Source organism: Mytilus edulis, chromosome 3, assembly GCF_963676685.1.
Source record: "Mytilus edulis chromosome 3, xbMytEdul2.2, whole genome shotgun sequence".
Taxonomy (NCBI): domain Eukaryota; kingdom Metazoa; phylum Mollusca; class Bivalvia; order Mytilida; family Mytilidae; genus Mytilus; species Mytilus edulis.
The window spans coordinates 14997448-15021004 of NC_092346.1; the positions used below are offsets into that span (position 1 = coordinate 14997448).

General features: G+C 33.7%; 1 protein-coding gene and 1 long non-coding RNA gene across 4 annotated transcripts in view; one reads left to right on the top strand and one right to left on the bottom strand.

Moving 5' to 3' along the window:
- Nucleotides 1-23557, bottom strand: part of LOC139515881 (uncharacterized) — a 112546-nt gene that overhangs the window by 65680 nt on the left and 23309 nt on the right. The window lies entirely within an intron of this gene.
- The window catches only part of LOC139515880 (transport and Golgi organization protein 1 homolog), a 44313-nt gene continuing 27101 nt past the window's right edge, over nucleotides 6346-23557 (top strand). For 2 of the 3 annotated variants that reach the window (XM_071305617.1, XM_071305619.1), the window contains exons 1-16: nucleotides 6360-6561; nucleotides 8747-8880; nucleotides 9664-9753; nucleotides 10576-10687; nucleotides 11520-11548; nucleotides 12287-12548; nucleotides 13330-15920; nucleotides 16350-16478; nucleotides 17074-17107; nucleotides 17690-17778; nucleotides 18502-18579; nucleotides 19304-19414; nucleotides 20945-21016; nucleotides 22221-22325; nucleotides 22844-22875; nucleotides 23351-23441. In XM_071305617.1, the coding sequence (XP_071161718.1) occupies nucleotides 6435-6561; nucleotides 8747-8880; nucleotides 9664-9753; nucleotides 10576-10687; nucleotides 11520-11548; nucleotides 12287-12548; nucleotides 13330-15920; nucleotides 16350-16478; nucleotides 17074-17107; nucleotides 17690-17778; nucleotides 18502-18579; nucleotides 19304-19414; nucleotides 20945-21016; nucleotides 22221-22325; nucleotides 22844-22875; nucleotides 23351-23441 (4086 nt within the window). In that variant the 5' untranslated portion in view covers nucleotides 6360-6434. Of the gene's footprint in view, nucleotides 6562-8746; nucleotides 8881-9663; nucleotides 9754-10575; nucleotides 10688-11519; nucleotides 11549-12286; nucleotides 12549-13329; nucleotides 15921-16349; nucleotides 16479-17073; nucleotides 17108-17689; nucleotides 17779-18501; nucleotides 18580-19303; nucleotides 19415-20944; nucleotides 21017-22220; nucleotides 22326-22843; nucleotides 22876-23350; nucleotides 23442-23557 lie in introns of all 3 variants that reach the window. The other variant, XM_071305618.1, reaches the window with a different exon arrangement.

Below are 23557 nucleotides of genomic sequence, written 5' to 3' on the forward strand. Positions count from 1 at the left end.
ATGCTCTAAGCAATAAAATTGAGAAAGGAAATGGGGAATGTGTCAAAGCGACAACAACCCGACCATTGAGTATACAACAGCCAAAGGCCACCAATGGGTCTTCAATGTAGCGAGAAACTCCCGCACCCGTAGGCGTCCTTCAGCTTGCCCCTTAAAAAATATGTATACTAGTACAGCCTGATAATGGTCGTCATACTAAACTCCGAATTATACACAAGAAACTAAAATTAAAAATCATACAAGACTAACAAAAGCAAGAGGCTCCTGACTTGGGACAGGTACAAAATTGCGGCGGGGTTAAACGTGTTTATGAGATCTCAACCCTCCCCCTATACCTCTAGCCAATGTAGAAAATTAAACGCATAACAATACAGACATTAAAATTCATCTCAAGAGAAGTCTGAGTCCGATGTCAGAAGATGAGACAAAACAAAATAAATAAAATGACAATGATACACAAATAACAACAGACTACTAGCTGTTAACTGACATGCCAGCTCCAGACCTCAATTAAATATTTGAAAATCCGAAACCTAATGCAAACGTTTAAGACCTGATCAATCAAAAGGACCTTACAGCCAAAACTTTAAAAGGAATCCGAGCTTTGCATGAAGGGACCATGAAGTAGACATGTTTTTACATTGAAATTATTTCCGACTAAATCTTATAACAGCAAGATTTCGGGCAATCAAAACAATATCCGAATAATCATGCCAGCACCGAAGTTGTGGCTACTGGACTGGTTAAAAAGCTTAGATTACAACTTACATTTTTAAATTGTTATAGATGCTTTATTCAGTAAAAATACATATGAATAGGAATAAAAGAGAGACGAAAAATAACGAATTAAAGGGACATGAATTCAAACTCATCATTCTAGCAAAAACAAACTGACGACGTCATGATAAAAAAAACCCAGAACAAAACCTAGAAATGACCAAATAAAACAAATAAAAAAAACAACAACCCAAGAAATGATAAAAAGACAAACAATAGATTACAAAACACAACAAGGATTGAAACCATACGGAGCACTCCCACCCAAATCCTTTTATACAGAGGGATTATAATCTTTTTCAAATGGATAATTTACGATGTCTACCCTTTCCAATATTACGATTACTATTACTTAATGGGGAAACAGATATAATTAACCCTCCGGAGCACCTACGAACCCCATTCAAAATCGGTGGTCATCGTAGGTTATCCGTAGGGTAACCATATCCTGTTCCCAAAAGAACGTATTTATCGAGACAGACGTATATATACAATTAACTCACCATGTATTTTTATGGTGGCTGGATGCAGCCATTCCGCCTTTTCGAGTTTTTACGTTTTCTCCATTTATTTTCACGCGAAACGTCTGAAATAGGGAATTCGGGAAATTGAGAAAGTGAGAAACCAGGGAATTGCGAAATCAGGAAATTGCGAAATCTATAATTCGAGAATTAAAAAAAAGTAGCGAAAACGGTAAATAATTTCTCGATTTCTGCGTTTACGATTTCTACATTACTTGATTTCCCGCATTCCGGATTTCTCAATTTCTCAATCTATTCTGCTCTCTCGATTTCTCGATTTCTCGATTTTCCGATTTCCTGATTTGTGGATTTCTCGATTTTGCGATTTCGCGTTTGCAAAGTGACTGAAAGGTGAATACTCGAAAACGCGAAAAGGTGAAATGGCCATCCAGCATACATTTTGAACATTTTATTTAAAGTATGTTATATTTAAACGAATAAATATGGTAATTATTATTTATTTCAATGTTGGTCATCCTCAATTATATCAAAGTGCTCTCAAGTGCATGGAGAGGCCTTACATAGGCTATGCCTGTTGCCCAATCCAATTCAATTTATTTGAATAAAATATTGTTTAAACTAAAGTGCTTTTTTAAACGGTTATACCTGCTCTTAAAGATGTGCTTTGTAATAGGACACTACCTTTTGAGCACCGTATTTATAGGCTATTTCGTGGCGGCCACTTTTTATTGGTGGAGGAAGCCGGTGTGCCCGGAGAAAACCACCGACCTTAGATAGGAAAACTGACAATCCTAGTCAATTGAGATTTAAGTCGAGTGCACCTGCACAAGCGGGGTTTGAACTCACAACCTCAGTGTTGACTGGCTAGTGATTACAGTAGTAACTACTTTAATAGACCACTCGGCCACCAAGGCCCTTCACTACCTTTTGTATTTAATTGATTGATTGATTGCTAGTTGGTAGCATCACGTCCAGCTGCAAATATTTCATTCATATTCAGGACAATAACAAAGTTCTGTTATATAGTCTTCCGGGATTGAAGTTCTCACAAGGCATCGGATTTAACGTCCCCATGCTAACCGGACGTGGCTGCAAATTTGTACATTCCGCACAGCCAAACGGACACCCCACTTTGCCGGTCGGAGGAAGACCATCTATTCCCCAGTCAACCTGGGGGGGGGGGGGGGGTTGGGAGGGGGGTTGATACGACGATTGTTTAGTCTTTAGTTTTCTATTTTGTGTTACTTCTTTGTACTATTGTTTGTCTGTTTGTCTTTATCCTTTTTTTAGCTATGGCGTTGTCAGTCTATTATCGATTTATGAGTTTGAATGTTCCTCTGGTATCTTTCGCCCCTCTTTTACCCTTAAAACCTATTGAAAAAGTTGATTGGAATGAACAGCTCTCTAACATTCGTAAAGATTAACTCTCGAACAAGAAGAGACAGTTGGTTGAGTTTAACAACGATTTTACGATTGAAAAGATCGTGGACATGGTAGAAACACGAAACGAATTGTAAACTTTTAAACGATCATAACGATTCAAAACGATCGACAGTCTTAGAAATGAAAAGAGACAGTGAAATGGACTGATCAGCTCAAAAACGATCGTAACGATTGAAGACGATTGATAGATCCTGGTAAATCACAAAAGAGATGATTAAATACGATCGTATGATACGATCGTGAGTCATAAAACAAGAAGATACAGTTGGTCGAATTGAACGATCGTAACAATTAAATAAGATCGATACGATCGATAGTCTGGAAAACAAGAAGCTAGTTGATTAAACACGATTGATACTATAGTGATTCTTGATGACAATTGCAAACATTCGATCGTAACGATAGAAACGATTGGTCTCGATTAATTACCACAAAGCAACTAAATCAGCCCAATAAAAAATGCAAACAATCGATCGTTACGATAGATAGATAGGATTTATCACGATTGATTGCCAAATATCGATACAATTGTGAGGATGAGATCCACTCTTATACAGTCTTAACTATTAAATACGACTCGTACGATAAAGAGCAAAAGGAGATGATTGATTCATTTGATCAACTTTTCAACAATCGTGACCCTTGATCACAGAAGGTAATTGATTGTATCGATTAACAATTTAAAGGTCGTCATGACCGATAACAATTGATAAATAAAAAATCATGCATTTTAGAAATCCCTCTGTGATAAGATCAGATTTTGTTTTTAATATAAATGGTGAAGTCATTGATTATGGTTCTAGCTATCAATATTTAGGATTAGTATTAAATGAATGTTTAGATTATAAAGTTATGGCAAAGGCTGTTGTAAAGTCAGCAAGTCGTGCATTATACCTTCTTATAGTCAAATGTACTTCATACAACTTAAGATGTACCCATATGTCGATATCGTCGATATCGGCAATGTCGACACGATATCGATGTTTGCTTTAAACATCCATGACACACTAAGACATATCCATATGTCGATTTCGTCGATATCGATTTTGTGTTTTATAAAGATTGATATGTCGGATGTTACAATGGACATTGCGAGGAAGTTTATAGAAAACTTAACTTATTTGGAGTAAAACTTGATGATAAAATTGAGAATGGAAATGGGGAATGTGTCAAAGAGACAACAACCCGACCAAATGAAAAACAACAGCAGAGGGTCACCAACAGGTCTTCAATGTAGCGAGAAATTCCCGCACCCGGAGGCGTCCTTCAGCTGGCCCCTAAACAAATATATACTAGTCCAATGATAATGATGATAATGAACGCCATACTAATTTTCAAATTGTACACAAGAAACTAAAATTAAAATAATACAAGACTAACAAAGGCCAGAGGCTCCTGACTTGGGACAGGCGCAAAAATGCGGCGGGGTTAAACATGTTTGTGAGATCTCAACCCTCCCCCTATACCTCTAGCCAATGTAGAAAATTAAACGCATAACAATACAGACATTAAAATTCATCTCAAGAGAAGTCTGAGTCCGATGTCAGAAGATGTGACAAAACCAATGTAGAAAAGTATACATGTAATTATAGGAACGCTAAGGAGATTATTGAAAATATATTGAGCCCTTCAAAGAAACAGAAAACAGTTTGAATTGATAGTTAAGAGGGGTCGATATTTGTTTGAAATGAGTACAAAGTTCTGAATCAAAACAACACAAACAAAAGAAGCAAATGTTGATATCGACGACATCGATTCTTGTTTAAGATGAAAACAGTGTAAAATATATACAAAGTAAAGAATGTATTCTACACATTACAAGAACAATTGATATGTTGATATCGAATAAATATCGTCGATATCGACGACATCGACAACATTTTCGAAGGAAAAATTCGACACTAGTTTGAAATGTATTTAAAGTTAAGAATTAATGCTTCACATTACGAGGGGAAATCAAAATGTTGATATGGATTCGATATTGTTGATGTCGATATCGACACTAGTTGAAGATGCATACCATGTACACGATTCAGAGCAACAAGTGCATAGGAAAATTGTAATGTCGATATCGAGTCTTCATCGTCGATATTAAATATATCGACACCAATAGAGGAACCAGGATAACTAACTGTTATACATGAAGTAGACAAATGTGGATTTAGATGAGTAACCTAAACAACGATATCGATACGATATTGTCGATATTTTCGATATCAACAGTTATTGATGAACCAGGGTCACTCATGAAGTAGATTAACTTAGGTAAATAGTGATGAAGATAATACCGATATCGATACCATATCGTTGATTTCGTCGATATCGTGACAATATCGTGTCTTGGACATTCCTCCAATCGATCTGATAGTTTCATTGTGTTAATTAAGATGTGTCGATAGCATTTGTCCGTGTTATTGGATTCATTTGATTGCTTTGGCAATAGCATTTACCTGTGTTATCTGATTGATATGTCAATGATATGTTTTCCAATTGAAGGGGGGCCGTCAATCGAATTAAAATATTGATCTCTGATTACGTTATGTAGTATAATGTAATCAGAGATCAATATTTTAATTAGGTTGGGGGTCCGTTCGCCTGCTTCGTCTCTCCTTTAGACCTCCTCCTAGATCCGCCGAGCTGCTATTGGTTTAGGTTATGCTTGTATAGTTGTCATGGGTAAACGGACAGAAAGTCACAAATTTGATCGGACAAAAAGTCATAGGACAGAAAGTCATAAATTTGATAGGACGAAAAGTCATAGATAAAAAAAGTCACAAATATCCGAGGCCTTCAAATATAATAGAAATACAAGATATACATTGATACACATGACAACTTTATAACGTTTTAGATATATAAGACTTTTTGTCTGACTTTTTGTCTGTGACTTGTTTTTGTCCTGTTACTCTCTGTCCTACATTCTTTAAATGGATCCTTATTTGATTCCTTATCATTTCATTTAATTTTTTTTAAGTTGGCATGTGTAACATATTTTATTTTAAGTATATATAAAGGCATCTGAAATGTATATAACTTCTCATCATCACTGCGGTAGAGTTAGCAAGAAACACTCTACGGTTCTTCTAATAAAACAAAAATAAACTAGATTACGTCAGTTCTTTTTAGGTATGAATTAATGAATAGTTGCAGAAATATGGTTAAAAAAATGAACACTCTTATTTAGAATTAAAATGCTCTGAGCAGTGGACTCAAATCAAAGGTGTCATATTTTGGAACCCGATAACGTACCAGAAAGGAAGAAAAAGACATGTTTAACACTAGCTATGATACAGAGTCTTTTTGGGAAAAGTAAAATAAATGAAAAAAAATTGACTTTCTTTTCTTATTTTTTTTATAGTCGTCTTTTAGAAAGGTCCGAGTTGTCTGACCAAAAGAAAAAAACTAGATGAAATAACCAAAAATGTTTATTTTCATATTTTTAAACAGGTATTAAGAGTGGTCCAAGTTGCATTTGAAACTGATAGGTAAAATACCCTGAAATCATCTCAAAATGATCAGAGTTATCTTAAAATCGGGCTTAAAGAAAATAGACCGGATTTGTCTTGTTCCGAACTGTTTTTGGTCCGAGTTTGTCTGATTCCAGTTGATCTGGTCCCTGTATTGATTTCTTGCTTTACTCAACATTACACATATCAAGAAACAGTCTACCGGATGTTAAAAAAATTGCAGCTGATTTTTCTTACGTGTACAAGCCATTGAAAACAAATTGAAATGAAACCACGGCTTGTTTGTCGAATCCAGATGATTTCAAAAGTGCTAATTGTATTGCTTTATGCCATTCAATGTTCAGGGTCGAAAATTTCAGATTTGCGACTTTGTGCAGACGATGATTGTAAAAGTAAGTCCACAATAACAAAACATGCGGCATATTTTTTTTTTAAAGCAGTAGTCCAGTACTACTTTCAACTTGCAATTAAGCTGTCATTTATTATTTGAAGGTGGTAGATTTACCCTATTTACTGTTTGTTTCAATTTACTGTTCCCTCCAGTGTAATTAAGTTGTTCCAAATACAATGTACACCTTATCGCTATTTTAGTTTTTGGAAATCTGTCCCGCTTGACCAGAGAATCTGTCCCACTTGATTTTTTGATATCATACAACAATCACAATCCATTTTGTCTTCAGATATTTTTTGCGGGAACTTTTGTGATTGTCCAGATATGGCGGACAAATAGCGATAAGGTGGTCTCATTGGGGCCTAAGCGTGACACGGGATTGCCGAATTTCTGTAAGCATGACACGTGAAAGTCCAATTATTGTGCTATGAAAACAGGAAATGAAGTTGAGCAGGACACGGGAAAGTACAAAAAAATGAGAATTGCTTATATACATAGTGTAAGTGGGATCCGGGGGTCAGAACCCCCCAATGAGACCCCAGATAAGGTGTATTCCCCTTAATCCAGGGTCGTTTTTCATACTTGCACATATAGTGACAGTTATTAGTACTTTACATCTATAATGATAGTCCGAGATTACTCTGACGTCCAACGGCTGTTTTGCCAGACAAGCTGGGGCCGTGGAATTATATAAATCGGGTATCAATTTGTTCATTTTTCATTTAATTCTTCATTCATGTAATTTTCACCTACCTGCTACCCTTTATTTTCTCATATTTAGACAGTTTTTACAGTGACCCACCGATTCTGGCATTTTGACTTTCATTTTGAAAGATTGTCATGTGATAACGAGAAAAAAGTAAGGCACAATTGACTATGGGAAATGATGTATGCATATGACCCTAGGTCAATATGAATATATAATCTAACAACTCACTCATTTACGATGCAAGCAAATATCTGAGAGCTTCCGAATGTTATCCTGGTTGGCACTAAATGCTTAATACCGAACTCCTGTAAAGGAGGTGAAAAATCGTGGTTGGCTACTAATTGTTAAATATTGATCTCCTATAAAGGAGGCGAATAAAGTATAGATATTTGCATATTTGAGTCTCAAGGTCTTGTAACTTGACGTCCATTTAAAGGGTGGCAGGTAGGTGAAACTTACATAAATGAAGAGATAAATGAAAAATGAACAAATTGATACCCAATTTATATAATTCAAAGGCTGTCCGTTGGCACCAGAAGCGACAAAGCAGCGCATCTATTTTGGTCAGGCAAATATCCACTTTTTGATATGGGACAAGCTCTGACGTCCCACAGCCCCAGCTTGTCTGGCAAAACAGCCGTTGGACGTCAGAGTAATCTCGGACTTCTATAATGATAAACCTCAAGTGTGATCCGTTGCTTTCACTCACAAACCTGCTATTCCCAAGACTGTTTGTCAACACAGGACAGTCCTGGGATAGTTGTTATTACAATGAGGAGGTTGACATTTTTTACATGGCCAAAATTTCAAAAAAATGTTATGTTTTTTATAAGATATCCACCTAAAAAAGTCTACCACTTTTTTAGGTTTGACTTATTCATGAATATGAAAACGTACCATAATGTGACATTGTCCATATCGACAAGTTAATGTTTAGTATTTAATTAGGAAGCTTAAGGTGGTACCTAACACTACAGGGAGATAACTCTGTAAAGTCAGCTAAACGTTTTAATTATGTTGTGTTGTAAAAGGAATATTAAGCTTCGCAATGATCAAAACTGGTGTTTGTCAAACTGCTATATAACCAGTGTATTTTTCCTGTCAAAACGGTTGGTTCAAATTTAAAAATATTTTATATTTTTGTTAAAGGGTCAAAGTAAATACTTTGACAGAATTTTATGAAAATTAAACGAGCCAAATAAATTTTAGTGAAAGTATTGGGTACCACCTTAAGAAAGGAAAATGATCTGAAAAACAATATCAACCAAAAAAGATTTTAGTCATTAATTATATATTCTAGTCTTGAACATTGGAAATTTGTCATTGTTGAAAATGCTCATATATGTACATGTAAATTCCGGTTAGATCCTCTTGTTTACAATTGTATTTAGTCTTGGATGTTTGAAGTGTATTTATCAAATCAAGGATAACATTTCCATCTTACTATGGTGTTACTTAAATATATTTTATTTTTCAGCTATGTTATCATTAGCAAAGACATTAGCTAGACATCATCACAATGATCCTATTTTCCTTACATTCAGTCGCGGAGAAGTTGTACAAATATTAAGTAAATCTGCAGGAAACAGACCAGATCTTTGGGGTGGACAGGTAACTAATTCAATGGAAAATTTTAACGAAAAAAAATATATGATTTCCTTGTTTTGAAAAATGTAACAGCATATATGTATGTATAACAAAAAATTATGTTTATAACTGTAATTCACTGTTGTTAGCAAGAAAGGATAAATTATTAGTTACTGGTTTTTTTAAAGCTAATAAATGAGAAGATTTCAATAGAATATGAACAATTAAACTGATTTTCTGTCTTAACCAAATGAGTAAATTATCAACTGGTTGACACAAACTTGCACATTTAAGTCAGTTGCAACATGGGGACACTTACTTAACAACAAGTCTACTTCTCATCTTTCAAAACTAATAATCAATCATATAAATAAATCAATATGTATGTAATTACTTTTAGAATGAATTAATAGGTCTGTAGTTCCTTTAGGTTATCACTATGAATCTGTAATTGATTTAGCGTGCATCAACTGGCTTTAAACTAATGTAAACCAAAATATGAAGCATACATTTAACAAAAAATGGTTTCTGACACAATTTTCTTGGAAAGTGGCACAGAAATTTATGCTGGTGAATTCTGTAGCAAACACTTAAAGAGGCCAGTGCAGATTAATACCAACCATGTACTCAAATGTCAATGATTCGTTTGACTTTGTACAGGCCATACAAACTTGTGGCATTTGTAGATCGCAACCATGTTAAAATGATATTGATACTTGTAGCTGCTGTGCACAATAAATATTTATCAGTGTTATTGTACATAAATAATCTATATGATCAATCTTTGTTCTTTACCTTTGTTTTCAGATTGGAGATAGAAAAGGTTACTTTCCAAGATCATTTGTGAGGGAATATAAAGTGGAAATTCCCAACCCAGGAAAGATAGTTCCCACAGAGGTTAGTCTATAACTTCGAGTGAATGTTAATGTGAAATCCCCAACCCTGGAAGGATAGTCCCCACAGATATCTGTAAAGTTGTCAGGAAATATAAATAAAAATCCCTTAGCCCCTGAAAAAATAGTTCACACAAAAGTAGTAAAAATAGTAATGAAGATGAAATCCTTCATGTATATCCAGGAAGTATAGTCCCCATGGTGTTCAGTATATAATTGCTAGTTAAAAAAAGTTAAAATACTTAGACCTAGCTCTGGAGACTTTTACCTGGCCTTTCAGTCATATAACTTTGCTCAGTTCTTGGTTCACAATAATCCATATTAAAAGTAATATAATTGTAAGGAGTTGAAAATATAGCAAAATAACGCAAACTTTTGTTATTGGTGAACTTAATTTTAACCATCAATTCAGGAGCTATTTTCACATATGTATATATACTAGAGCTGTAGTAGTCTGTACATATTTATGATTAATTTTGATAATGTCAAAAGATGACATGGAATTTATATCTGAATTTTTTAATCTAAATTAGAAGAAGAAAAAAAAACATTTGTTTTATGAATTTACAACATGGACCTTGAATTATCCCCCTTTGTACCGGTATACCTTATGCAAGTTATGGACTACATCCATCATTTGAATATAGTTGTGTTGCCCCGTGAATAGGATTGAATTGTGATGTGATATAGTATGGTATGGTATGGTTTTGTTTTTGTTTTTGTTTTTGTTAAAAAAGAAAATAATAGTAAAAGGGTGGCTGAACATGAGAACATTTTGTGTTTCCATTTCCAATAAGGTTATTTCTCTTGCTGTTATATTTTTTAGGGCAATGAACCCAAGCCACCATTGACTCAGCCAGAAGGTGAGAAAGATGAAACTGAACTTGAAGATGAGGATGAGACTGATATTAAAGAAGATGACGAAGGATACAAAAGTGGTAAATTATTTTCTATTTATTAAATTTTGTAATTAAAATAAATGATTAAAGAAATGTACATTTATGCCTTAAAGGATTGAAGGCATATTAACAGTACAAAAATATACACAATTCAAAAAATTACAAAATATCAACTATTTTTACCCTCTTGCTGCCGGAGGGACACATGTGTCGACACTGACTGTGCCGAAGGGACACATGTGTCGACACTGACTGTGCCGAAGGGACACATATGTCCATGTTTTAATTTATGCAAGCTTCTCGTCAGTACTGTACCTTTATCAAAAGAAAAGGCAGAAAATTAAAATGTGTAACAAGTTTCTACAGTGTCTCTCAAATGTAACGGTCAATACGCCATGACGTCATATATTGAATGACGTCATTGTTTGGCATGTCACGCTACAAACGTCGATCGGTCACATTTTCTGGCATATGAAATGCAACCCTGAAAAACAACTGACAGCAAGAGGGTTAGAAATGCAATGGAGTTTTAACCATTTTAATGTGTACACAAACCTACCCCATTGCCTGTCAAGAGCAAATATTGCACAAATGTAGAAGCTAAACTCACAATAAAAAAAGATGTGCATTGTCTCATCTACCAACAGGATGACCACTCACTTGCACAAGGTAACTCATTTTATTCTTATTTGTTATAAATTGTATAAATACTAGGTAACATAATATAAACTGATCTGCACAGTCCAGCTACCAACTGGATGCCATGTTCGATACCTTGTATTTCTCAGCTGAATGATGTAAAGAGTTAAGAACCATTGAGCTAAGTCTGAAATTCTTACTTAACTTCTCTTAACTTTGATTTGTTTTGTAGATGAGAATCCAGAGGAAACAGAGAAAAAGGTAATTAACAACATTAAGATATAAAAGAACAGCAAATCTGCAAAATGCTTTTGATTACTGTGGATTCATTATTATTCCTTGGAAACCAATTTTCGTAAGTTTCATAGGTACAGGTGAACCACGAATGTTCAACGAATATCATACTTTCATTAGGCTTTGTATAAGGAGATGGGCAAACCATAAACTAAAATACCCACGAACATGCTGGTTTTCCGCAATCCACGAAAATTGATATTCACGAAAATAAATGAATCCACAGTAATAATGGCTGCTTGAGCTTCTCCAGTCTGTTCAAATATGTTAAGAAGGAGTTTCCCAAAAGAATAAATAAGTTGTCTATAAAAGGAATTAAACCTGTTTCTAATCAGATTTATATTTTGTTTAGCCAGTTTTTTATTAGAAAAGCAGAAAGGAGGTTTTCTGTTCTCTAACTTCAGTTTGCATCAACCAAATGTAATGAAACTTATAAATAATACTAATTACCACAAAACACAGATCAAGTTTGATTTTTGGTGGCATCACTTTAATCTTTCTAGAGTTATGCCCTTTACAAACGAAAAAAATTGCTATATTTTCCATATCCATTCTCTCACTTGATTCTTAAATTATAGAAATGTAGATTTTGTTTTCGCTAGCTATATATAGTTGTTAAGAAATTTAGATTTTGTTTTCGTCAGTTGTTTAAATTAGAGAAGTGTATGTTTTGTTCAGCCAGTTGGTGTTTTATTGATATTGCAGGATAACAAAGATGGCTTGGAGTTTTCAGACTACGACGGAACAGACATTGAAACAGAAGACAATGAGGTCAGAATTGAGGAAGATGTTGGAAAGCAAGATGAGGTCAAAAATGAAGCACAACAGAATGAGGTCAGAGGTGAAGGCCAACAGGATGTAGGGAAAGATGGCAATACACAACAAGATGAACCTAAAACTGGTGATGCTGAGACAAAGCAACAAGACAAGGCCACAGGAGATGATACAAAACAGGAGGAGATTAAAGGTTTCTTTTTTTATTTGTCATTAATTATTTGGTTTCAATTTGATTTCGATGGTAACAATTTTTCCTAAGTAAAACAGCTTATTGATTAATATTTTTTTTCTTCTGTAAAAAGTAAAATCACAAAAAATATTGAACTCCAAGGAAAATTCAAAATGGAAAGACCTTAATCAAATGGTAAAACCTGTGTTTAATATATTTATTGTTTAATATTCAAAATTGACAACAACACTTCAAATGGTCTGCAATTTTATTATGTAAGGTCTACATGTTTCACCTGCAAAGCAGGTGTCTTCAGGCGCCTTCAGGCCTGCCTCACAGGTGAAACATGTAGACCTTAGATAATAAAATTGCAGACCATTTGAAGTGTCAATTTTGAATATTATTTAAGTATTGCATTAATTTGCATCATTTGACAACCTGGCATACCAAGGTATCCACTTCAGGGACTCTACCAAAACGATTTCAAAGGTGTTGGTTCACCATACAGAGTTTAATTTATAATTTGAATATAACCATTTAACCACTGTGTACAAGTTCTTTATTTATATTTATATAAATAAATGATTTGATATATTTTAAAATATTAAGTATAGCTTATTGTAATCAGTGTTTTTTTCAATGGAAGAAGTATTAAACATGTAGTGTACATAGACTTGTTTTTAGCTTAAAATGGTTCACATTTATTGTCGGGACATTTAAGGATTATTACACTATCTTCTTTTTATTACCCGAAGTATATAAAGTTTTTAACTGTTGAACTAATAAGAATTCCCGTGTATAGTTTCAGATGATAATACAGAGGTAGATGAAACAGAAGTAGGGGGAGATGAAATGGAGAAAGAGGATAACAAAGAGGAGATGAAGGATGTGAAGGTAGATGAATCTGAGAGTCTAAAACCAGAGGAAAAAAGTAGTGAAACTCCAGATGTCAAAGGTCAAGGTCAGAAAGTTGCAGATGGTGAAAAACCTGATGAAGGTTTACAAATTGTTGAATCAGAAGAAGGATTGCAAATCAGTGATGAAAATCTATTGGATGAAAAAAAAGAGGAGGAAAGTAAAAGTACAGATAATGAAAGTGAGGGGAAAATTGATGTAGATCAGAAAGAGGACATTGTGAAACCTTCACCTGACATAGTTGAGGCAACACCATCACCTAATATAGAAAAACCATTAAAAGAAGTCCAGGCAACTGGATCACCTAACATAGAAAAACCATTAGAAGAAATCCAGGCCACTGAATCACCTAACATAGAAAAACCTTTAGAAGAGGCTAGCGAAACAAAATCAGCTGACATAGAAAAACCTAAAGAAGAGATCCAGGCAACACACCCACCAAAAGTAGAAAAACCTGTAGAAGAGGTCCCTGCTAAAGAGATGACCCCACCCTCTGTTGATGAAGTGGTCTCATCTGAGGAGGTCAAGCCCACTCCAGTTGTTGAGGTACCTGTAGAATTAAAGGAGACCTCTGCTGAACAAGTGAAGCCCACACCTGTATTGGAATCGTCACAACCATCAGCAATGGATGGATATACTATCATTGATGGCACACCTTTCCCGTTAGATATGTTTGAAGATTCGGAACCACAGAAAACAGCCCTTAAAGTGGAAAGTTCAACACCAGTAATACAGGCTACTGTTACACAAGATGTTGCTCCTAGTCAAGCATCACCTTTAGGAGATGGACCAAATGTTGTAGAAATGGAACAAAAGCAGACGCCAGAGCAGAAATCTCAGACCCAAGAGCAGTCAGGTCAGACAGGGCAGATGGGGCAAGAAAGAATTGTGGAAAGTTTACATGGTCAAACTCAAGAGAAGGAGAATTCCCCTCATGTGCCTCAAGAAACCGGTTACACAGGAGAACAACTAGATAAAACAGGAGAGACCCAAAACCTGCAGAAAGAGAGTTCCCCTCAAGTACCTCCACAAACTGGTCAAACAGAACAAGGTCAGCAACAACCACAGCAGACAAAGCAAGACCAACCAGAAAAAAAATTACCTCAGGAAACTGGGCAGATTGATCAGAGACAAACAAATGGTCTACAAATGCAGCAAGATCAACAAATGCAGCAAGGTCAACAAGTACAGCAAGGTCAACAGGTACAGCAAGGTCAACAAATGCAGCAAGTACCAGATCAAATAATTGAACAAGTTAGACAGCAGGGACCAGGAAGCCTGACAGATGAGCAAAAAATGCAGCTGGAAAAGTTGAAATCATCTCAGTCAGTTCAGACTGAACAGACAGGTCAACCTGTCCAGGAACAAAAAGGACAGGTTGAGCAAGGTCACCAAGGTCAATTGCCTAAGGAGCAAATAATTCAAGATCAAATAAGAAAAGAAGACAAAGAAACTAACATTTTGAATGAGGCTGTTAAAAAAGCTTCTGGACTTCATCCAGATGTTGAATTTGTCACCGAAGATTTGATGGAGTTTTTGGATGAGGAGAAGAAAGAATCAAATGAAGATAAACCTGCTGTAGAACAGCCATCCAGTTCTGTTCAGACTGGTACCCCAGTTATCAGTGATAAACCTGATCAACAAGGTGATGCACACCAGAATTCACCACCAAAACAACAAGAACAGACTGGTTCTCCAACACAAACACAGCAGCAAAATGATGGTCTGCAAGGTAAACCAGATCAGCAACAACAAACTGGTTCCCCTTTGGTGAGTGATAAACCAGATCAGCAACAACAAACTGGTTCCCCATTGGTTAGTGATAAACCACTACAGCATCAGCCTGGTTCTTCACAACATGCTGGTACCCAAGCACCACCACCAGCTGATCTAAGAGATATAAAACCTATGACAGAAGGAGGAAAGACCGAGCCCCAGGTATTACGGAATGACATTAGAAGTTCCCTGTCAGTAGCTGATCAACTTATGTCTTCTATGAACATGGACATTCCAGCCAAACATCAACATCAGGCAACTATGGTTCTACAGGATAATACTGATATCAAGTTTGGAACAGCCAATGCCACTGACACTAATGTGCCACCAGCCAATTCAGAGCCACATGTACATGATGTTTATAAAACAGCTGACTTCTTGACTAGGAAGCCATTATCACACAATACAGATACCAATGTTAATGGGATACAGAGTGTTCAACCTGATGTTAAAGCTGAAGAGAAACCACAGACTATTACACCTTTACCACAAAAGGAGATAACTCCCCCACCTGTACAAGATGAGATACCACCACCACCATCACAGCAGAATGTGACACCTGACCCACAAGATACGGTCCTCACTCGGAAGATTACTGATGACACTCTGGAGGAGGAGGAGAATAAGGAATACCAGGAAAAACAATCATGGAGGGTTGGATTCAGAGGAATGGAGGCTAAACTTAAACTGGTTGTAGAAAAGGTAAGCTTATTGTTAAGTTGATTCTAAAAAGCTGTATTCTAGGGATTGTAGGCCAATCATGGCTGTAAATTGATAATTATATCTCGCTGTATGGCTCATACCAAATTGATCAAACTATTAACAGGGTTAGATTATTGAGGTTGTTGGTAGATTTTAAATTGTTTTTGAAAGGCTAATTATCAGCTTCTATTCAGATTGTAAGGCTGAACAATGTTATTGTTAAGGAAGGATACATATCACACCTAAGACATATTTATATATATGATTTATAGGTTAAGGTTATAGACAGATGGAGACTGTAAGCTAAGTTTCAACTAGATTAAGGTAATAATCAGATTAAATGAGCCATTTCAACTAAATTTCTAAGTTGTGCGAATAGAGACCAAATTTAAAGCTGTTTCATCACTTTCTACTTCTTGTTTTTTTCAGCTTCCTCCCTCAATCCAGTCTCTGTTAGAACAGGAACCATTAGGTCTGACACCACAGATGACAGTCCTTGTTGTCATAGTAACAATAACAATGTTAATGACTATTTCCTGTCTGTCCTGTTTATGTGGAGTAAGTACTTATGAGTATGTTGGATTTAGGATTCTGTGGATTTATGGAAGAATCAAATTTAGAAAATATTCAACAAGTTTGTAGCATATGAGTTAACTATGAGTGTTGTTCTGTTACTAGCTGAATTGTTTTTTTTAAACTTGTAGTCTGGAATAAGATATTCTTTTTATTAAATTGACTGTTTTTGGAAATTAAATAGAAAATGCAATATTATTATTTATTTATGTATTCTTAATTGGTTTTGATGAAGAGTCATCAACTAGGTATTGGCAACACCCATTTTTGTATGTTAGTGGAGTAAATTATTAGATTTATTTCTCATGTGAATAGTTATCAAAGATACCAGGATTATAATTTAGTACGCCAGACGTGCCTTTGTGTCTACATAAGACTCATCAGTGACGCTCATATCCAAATATTTATAAAGCCAAACAAGTACAAAGTTGAAGAGCATTGAGGATCCAAAATTCCAGAAATTACAGGTTTTTATTTTAGTTTGAAATTACTGTCCATATTTTATTAAAATAAATGTATTATACACATATGGTTATTGTTAATATCCCCTTTTCTCTATATACCATTTTGTTTGTTATAGGGAAAGAAGAAACCAAAGAAAACAGATCCAGTAGGTAAGTGTCATGTATATATACTGTCAAATGTTTTAGATGTAAACTTGTAAACCAAATATTCAGCAGGTAATTGAATGAATCAATCAATGATTTTAGTGAATTGCAAAGGAAATGATTGTTTTTAATGGGCAATTACAATTGTAAAATGCTGTTATATTGTGATTGACAGATAACCATTAAATTACAAAAAAAATTGCAATATTTATCATTTTAAAATTTATGATTAATATTTGATATAATCTTATTTAATGAAAAATGAGAGGTCTGACAGGGGTAAGGGAACATGGAATGAGGGGACAAGAAGTGAGAGTCAATGGGCAGGATTTGGGGAAGAGGAGTAAAATATGGATATTGTGGGAAATTCTTTTGACTGAATTTTGTCTTGGGGATTGGTAAACAGGGATCTTCTGTCCACCACCTCATTAGTAATACCTGGTTTTATACAAGTTTGCTTAATGCACACTTATGATCTGACTTCGACACATATCTGGTAAGGTTATCTAGACATCAAACATACATTCAGCCCCTTATCTCATTTTTATAATACATGAGAAAGTTAAATATCTTCACATTTCTTTTCAGTTGTGGTCAGAGGTCTTGAAGAAAAGTTGTTCATAGCAACAAAAGAACGAGAAAATGTTGAAGATGAACTTGAAATATCACAGAAAAGGGTATGTTTGCAAACAATGTTTTATTAGAACATTAGTCCTGTTTTATTGCATGCTTTTGCAAAGGAAGGATGTAATTACAATATTTTAATATTTAAGGAATGATAGTAATATTTTTTCTGTCTATGTAGAAATAACATAAAAAATTTGGTGCACACTGAATAACACGCATAGCGGGTTATTTAACAGTGTGCAACACATTTTTTATGTTATTTCGAATAGACAGAAAAAATATTTCAGTCATTTCTTATAATTTAATTCTAAATTCCATTTTTAACCGTAGAAAACCATGAAAAAACATTGATGACGTCACAGTCACATGACTAAATTATGTCTATGGGATGATAACAAAATAACGTCAGCCATTCAGAAGACGCGTTACATTCTAAATTAAATTATAAAAATATATAATGTATTGAAGGGGTATTTACTAATAATACCTGTTGTGGAACAATAACATTTTCCAAACTCTGAGATTTTAGCAAATATCATTTGAGTGAATGGAATTTAAAGCGCACCTACAAAAAAAGTGTACATATGTGTCCATTATGACGAAAAAGGTTAAAAAATTCTTTTGACCCAAACCTCCCATCATATAAAATTTTCAATATCAAATAAAAATTCTGAAGTAAAATGTGACCTAACCACAATTAATGAATTTGGGTGCTGCCCACCCCCTAATCAGGTTCAATTTTAAAGCAATTAAGTATAATTTATCTTTTATAGGTCAAGGAACTAGAAGAGGAAACAAAATTGCTGGCTTTATCATCTGGTGATGTAGCAACAGAAATTAACAAGTTTAAGGTCAGTAAATGGTTCAAAACTTAAGTTGCACTGGTAAACATTTGTAGAATATATAAACTATAGAAAGAAAGTTGGTTAGATTTTAAAGTAACAGCTTAAGACAACAAGGTTATTATACTGACTCCAGATGTTTATTTTTTTCAAATGTTTTTTTTACTTGTAATCCCTTTTTTACCATGTTAGATATAATTTATTCTACTATTTCATTGATCTATTTAATGTCAAAAGGTAAGTATTGTTAAGAAATTAGCATTGTCATGGTTCACTTAGTAGTTTGTTTTAATACACAGATAGATATCTTGTATTATCACAACTCAATTGATTTCACATTTATCAAAGCATGCATTCATTTCTCAAGTTTTCATTTTAGCTCTGTCCTAAACTGTCAACCTACGAAATGTATATGTAGTTCAAAACCCTCTTTCATTGTCTCCCTTGCTTATTGTTCTCTCTTTTGTGTATGTGCAAGTTACGTAATTAAAGTAATCAGATTTACAAAAAAAAAAGCTAAATTTGAAATAAAACAATCTTTCTTTTTTCTATTTTTTTTACTAATAGTTATATTGAATATTATGAGTCAATTTTTTCCTATATACCGTTCATTTCTGAAGAATTGTTGTGAGAATTATTAGCTAGGCCATATTTCTATAGCAAAAGGTCTATGTTTTATTTTTATTGGACAATCCAGTTTGTGATATTTGAATCTATTTTTATATTTTTACAGATCTTGATAAAAGAGTATGAGAGTTCTGTGTCATCCCAACAAAATGAGATTGATAAATTAACTACAGAATTGTCACAGAAAAAGAAAGAGACACAGACCAAATCAAATAAAGTAGGTAACTTGTAGATATAAAATGAAGTCTTAGTACACCAATAAGTCAAATAAAGTAGGTAACTTGTAGATATAAAATGAAGTCTTAGTACACCAATAAGTCAAATAAAGTAGGTAACTTGTAGATATAAAATGAAGTCTCAGTACACCAATAAGTCAAATAAAGTAGGTAACTTGTAGATATAAAATGAAGTCTTAGTACACCAATAAGTCAAATAAAGTAGGTAACTTGTAGATATAAAATGAAGTCTCAGTACACCAATAAGTCAAATAAAGTAGGTAACTTGTAGATATAAAATGAAGTCTTAGTACACCAATAAGTCAAATAAAGTAGGTAACTTGTAGATATAAAATGAAGTCTCAGTACACCAATAAGTCAAATAAAGTAGGTAACTTGTAGAAATAAAATGAAGTCTCAGTACACCAATAAGTCAAATAAAGTAGGTAACTTGTAGATATAAAATGAAGTCTTAGTACACCAATAAGTCAAATAAAGTAGGTAACTTGTAGATATAAAATGAAGTCTCAGTTCACCAATAAGTCAAATAAAGTAGGTAACTTGTAGATATAAAATGAAGTCTTAGTACACCAATAAGTCAAATAAAGTAGGTAACTTGTAGATATAAAATGAAGTCTCAGTACACCAATAAAAATAAGGAGTATAGATTATCATGTTTACTGACCATATATATCTTAAGGTATCAGCTATTAGCCACATTGTAAAACTTTTTGGTGATATCAGTGAAGGGAAATAAAATTGAGAATGGAAATGGGGAATGTGCCAAAGAGACAACAACCTGACCATAGAAAAAAACAACAGCAGAAGGTCACCAACAGGTCTTCAATGTATAAAATCTATTTAGATAAACATTTATGGGTAAAAAGAGTACATTGTAGAAATTTTCTAGGAAAAAAATACTGTAATTTACCACAAATCTAAATATGAAAGGGGATAGAATGATTCTTATCTTAACCATCTGTTGATAAATTTTAATTAATATCATCACAAAGCTTTTATTTTTAAATGTGTTTTTTTTTATAATGTAGAATAGTTAGTGTATTTATATATAGAGAATATCATATGGCTTTTTCAATATTGCATCCGTATCAACCGGAGACACCAATATAATCCCAAGAGCTCTGCTCGAGGGATTATATTGGTTGAGGGTTGATACGGTGTGTGATATTGAAAAAGCCATATCATATACACTTTATTATATACATATACCTCAAGTAGATGTTTTTTATGTGACATGACGTCATACAGATAAGGAGGTTTGAAATGACGTCATACAGATTATAGGTTTGACATGACGTCATACAGATTAGGGATTTGATAAAGCCTTTGCAACAGTGACTGAAATCGATGACATGACGTCATACAGATGAAAGGTGTGATAAAGCTTTTGCAACCTTGCTGATATCGATATCATCACGGGTGGCTGATACAGCACGCTTGCCATTGATTGTATTACACATACAATTTATCTGTATTTACTACTAAGTATATAATATATATATATATTTTAGTTTGATGAAACACAGAAACAGTTAAAGAAGAAAGAACAAGCAGTTGAATCAATTTCAGAGAAACTGAAAAATGTAAGTAAACAAAATGTGTAAGTAAACATAATGTGTAAGTAAACAAAATGTGTAAGTAAACAAACTGTTTTTAGTCCCATTTCAGGATAAAGGGACAGTTTGATCCCCTCTCTACTTACTGATCCATAAAATGTTAAGTAATTCTCTTATAAAGGAAATATTTGTAATGTGGATACATTATTATTCTTTGGGTACCAATTTTCATGGATTTCATAGGTACAAAGGAATCACAGATTTAAAAGTTCAACAAAATACATATTTTCTAAATGAATATATGCAGACTTTGACACTACAATGAATTCAAATATCCTCTAAATTGCAAATTTACCTCAAACCAGGAAAATTGGTACCCATGAAAATAAATGAATCCACAGTACTCAAATTCAATTTAAATGAGGGATGCAAGTGAGTTATCAAAAACCATACAGCAAAAAAGTCATTTAGAGGTCAACATACAATCTTCAAAAATAAACATGTTGTTTTCATGAATTTACTTTACGGTTCAACTAATGTTCTTCAAATTTATATATGCTGTAACTGTCACTTACTGATGATATAATGGTCAAGTTTGATAATGAGGCTTTTCATTTTTGCCATTTAGGAGTTATTGTTCATAATAGATTGGAAAACAGACATAAAATGTGACAGGTAAAAAAAACCATGAATCACCTTTAAAAAGTTAGCTGTCAATTTGAGAGGTCATTCATTGTTATTTACTAGAATAATCTATAGTTCAATCATCACAAGATATCAACTACAAGACTTATGACTAGCCACCTGTTTTCCAATCCTGGCATTGTATTTGTTTACATACTAATGAATTTTTTTTAAGGAATGACTATAATATTTTTTCTGTCTTTGAAGAAATAACATAAAAAATTTGGTGCACACTGAATAACGCGAGTAGCAGGTTATTTAACAGTGTGCACCACATTTTTTTTGTTATTTCGAATAGACAGAATAAATATTACAGTCATTTCTTATAATTTAATTCTAAATTCCATTTCAAACCATAGAAAACCATGAAAAAAGTTGATGACGTCACGGTCACATGAATAAATTATGTCTATTGGCGGATAACAAAATAACGTCAGCCAATCAGAAGACGTGTTACATCCAAAATTAAATTATTACAAAATAAATATTGTTTATTCTAAGACCTTTTGGCACACAATGATATTTATACATGTATTTTTTTCTTCAGGCTAACAAAGAACTAGATAGCATAAAGACTGAACTGAAGTCAGAGAAGTCTCAGAACAGTTCTCTGACTAAACAAATAGAACGGCTAGAAGTTAGTAAACAACAGGTAGGTTATTGTATCAGAGTTAATTTCCTGCGATCTTCTTCATTTTAGACAAGATGCATCTTCCAAATTATACCCCACAGAACAATGTTCTGTAAGGTAAAATGTTTTTGACCTATCTGTCCGTCTGTAAATTAGTCCGTCAGTCCTGTACTTGTCATCTCCGAAACAAACCACAGAATTTCCTGAATCTTTGTAGATGATAAGGACATAAATCCATAAGAAAATATAATTATCAGTTGACATTAAGAGTAGTTATGAGTCTTTGAACTTAGGAATCTGGTGAGATTTTGTTTGCTCACTGACAATGTTGTGGCATGGGATATGTGAGCAAGATTGCAAATATTCTGTAATTTTGCTTTGGAAAGCACATTACAGTGAAGTTTTAAGTGGCCCTAAGTTTTCAGTAAATTTAGGCAGAAAATTTGTTGCTTCAGTTCTAATTTTGTTAAAACTCCCACATGAAATGTTTCATGCTTGACTTTTAAGATTTTACCTGTTGAAATTTTCTTTTTTTCTAGTTATTGAAAGAAGCAGAAGATTGGAATGAAAAGTAAGTTGCTATTGCATAAATGTTTTGTTATCAGCTTGGGATTGGTTATCAGGGGAATGGATATTTCAAGATTCGATCAATGTATGGGTTGAGACAATGAGAGATTTTGTGACAAATTAAACAAAAAACCAAAGCATTTTGGTAATGAAAAATGAGGCAAAAAATGGAAGTCTTCAGTTGTATTTAAAATGTGTTTTAGTTTTTTGAATACACAAATTTAATTGTTTGTACATGGTTAATTATCCTGAAAATTATATGAAATATGTTGAATATGAATAAAAGTAGATTACTGATTAAATTTCAGTGAGACAGTAACCCAACCATGTAATAAGATCAAAACAATATTTGATGGTCAATTATTCACAAATTTAAGTTCAACACTATGAAACTTGATTAAAATACATAATAGAATAAATATAACATTTTAAGTAGAATTTAAACAAACTCAGAGATTGTAAATAAGTTTGTTTTTCAGACATCAAGATTTAACAGAAAGATATGAGACATTACAGAAAGGTCAAACCCAAGTTCAGGAAGATTTGGCTTTCAAAGAAAATGAATTAGAGGTATGATAACAATATGGAGAAAAATAAGAATATAAAAGTATGTAGAAATGGTATGACTGCAAATGAGATCACTCTACACCAGGGACTAAAAGTCAAAAAAGTTTACAAATATAGGT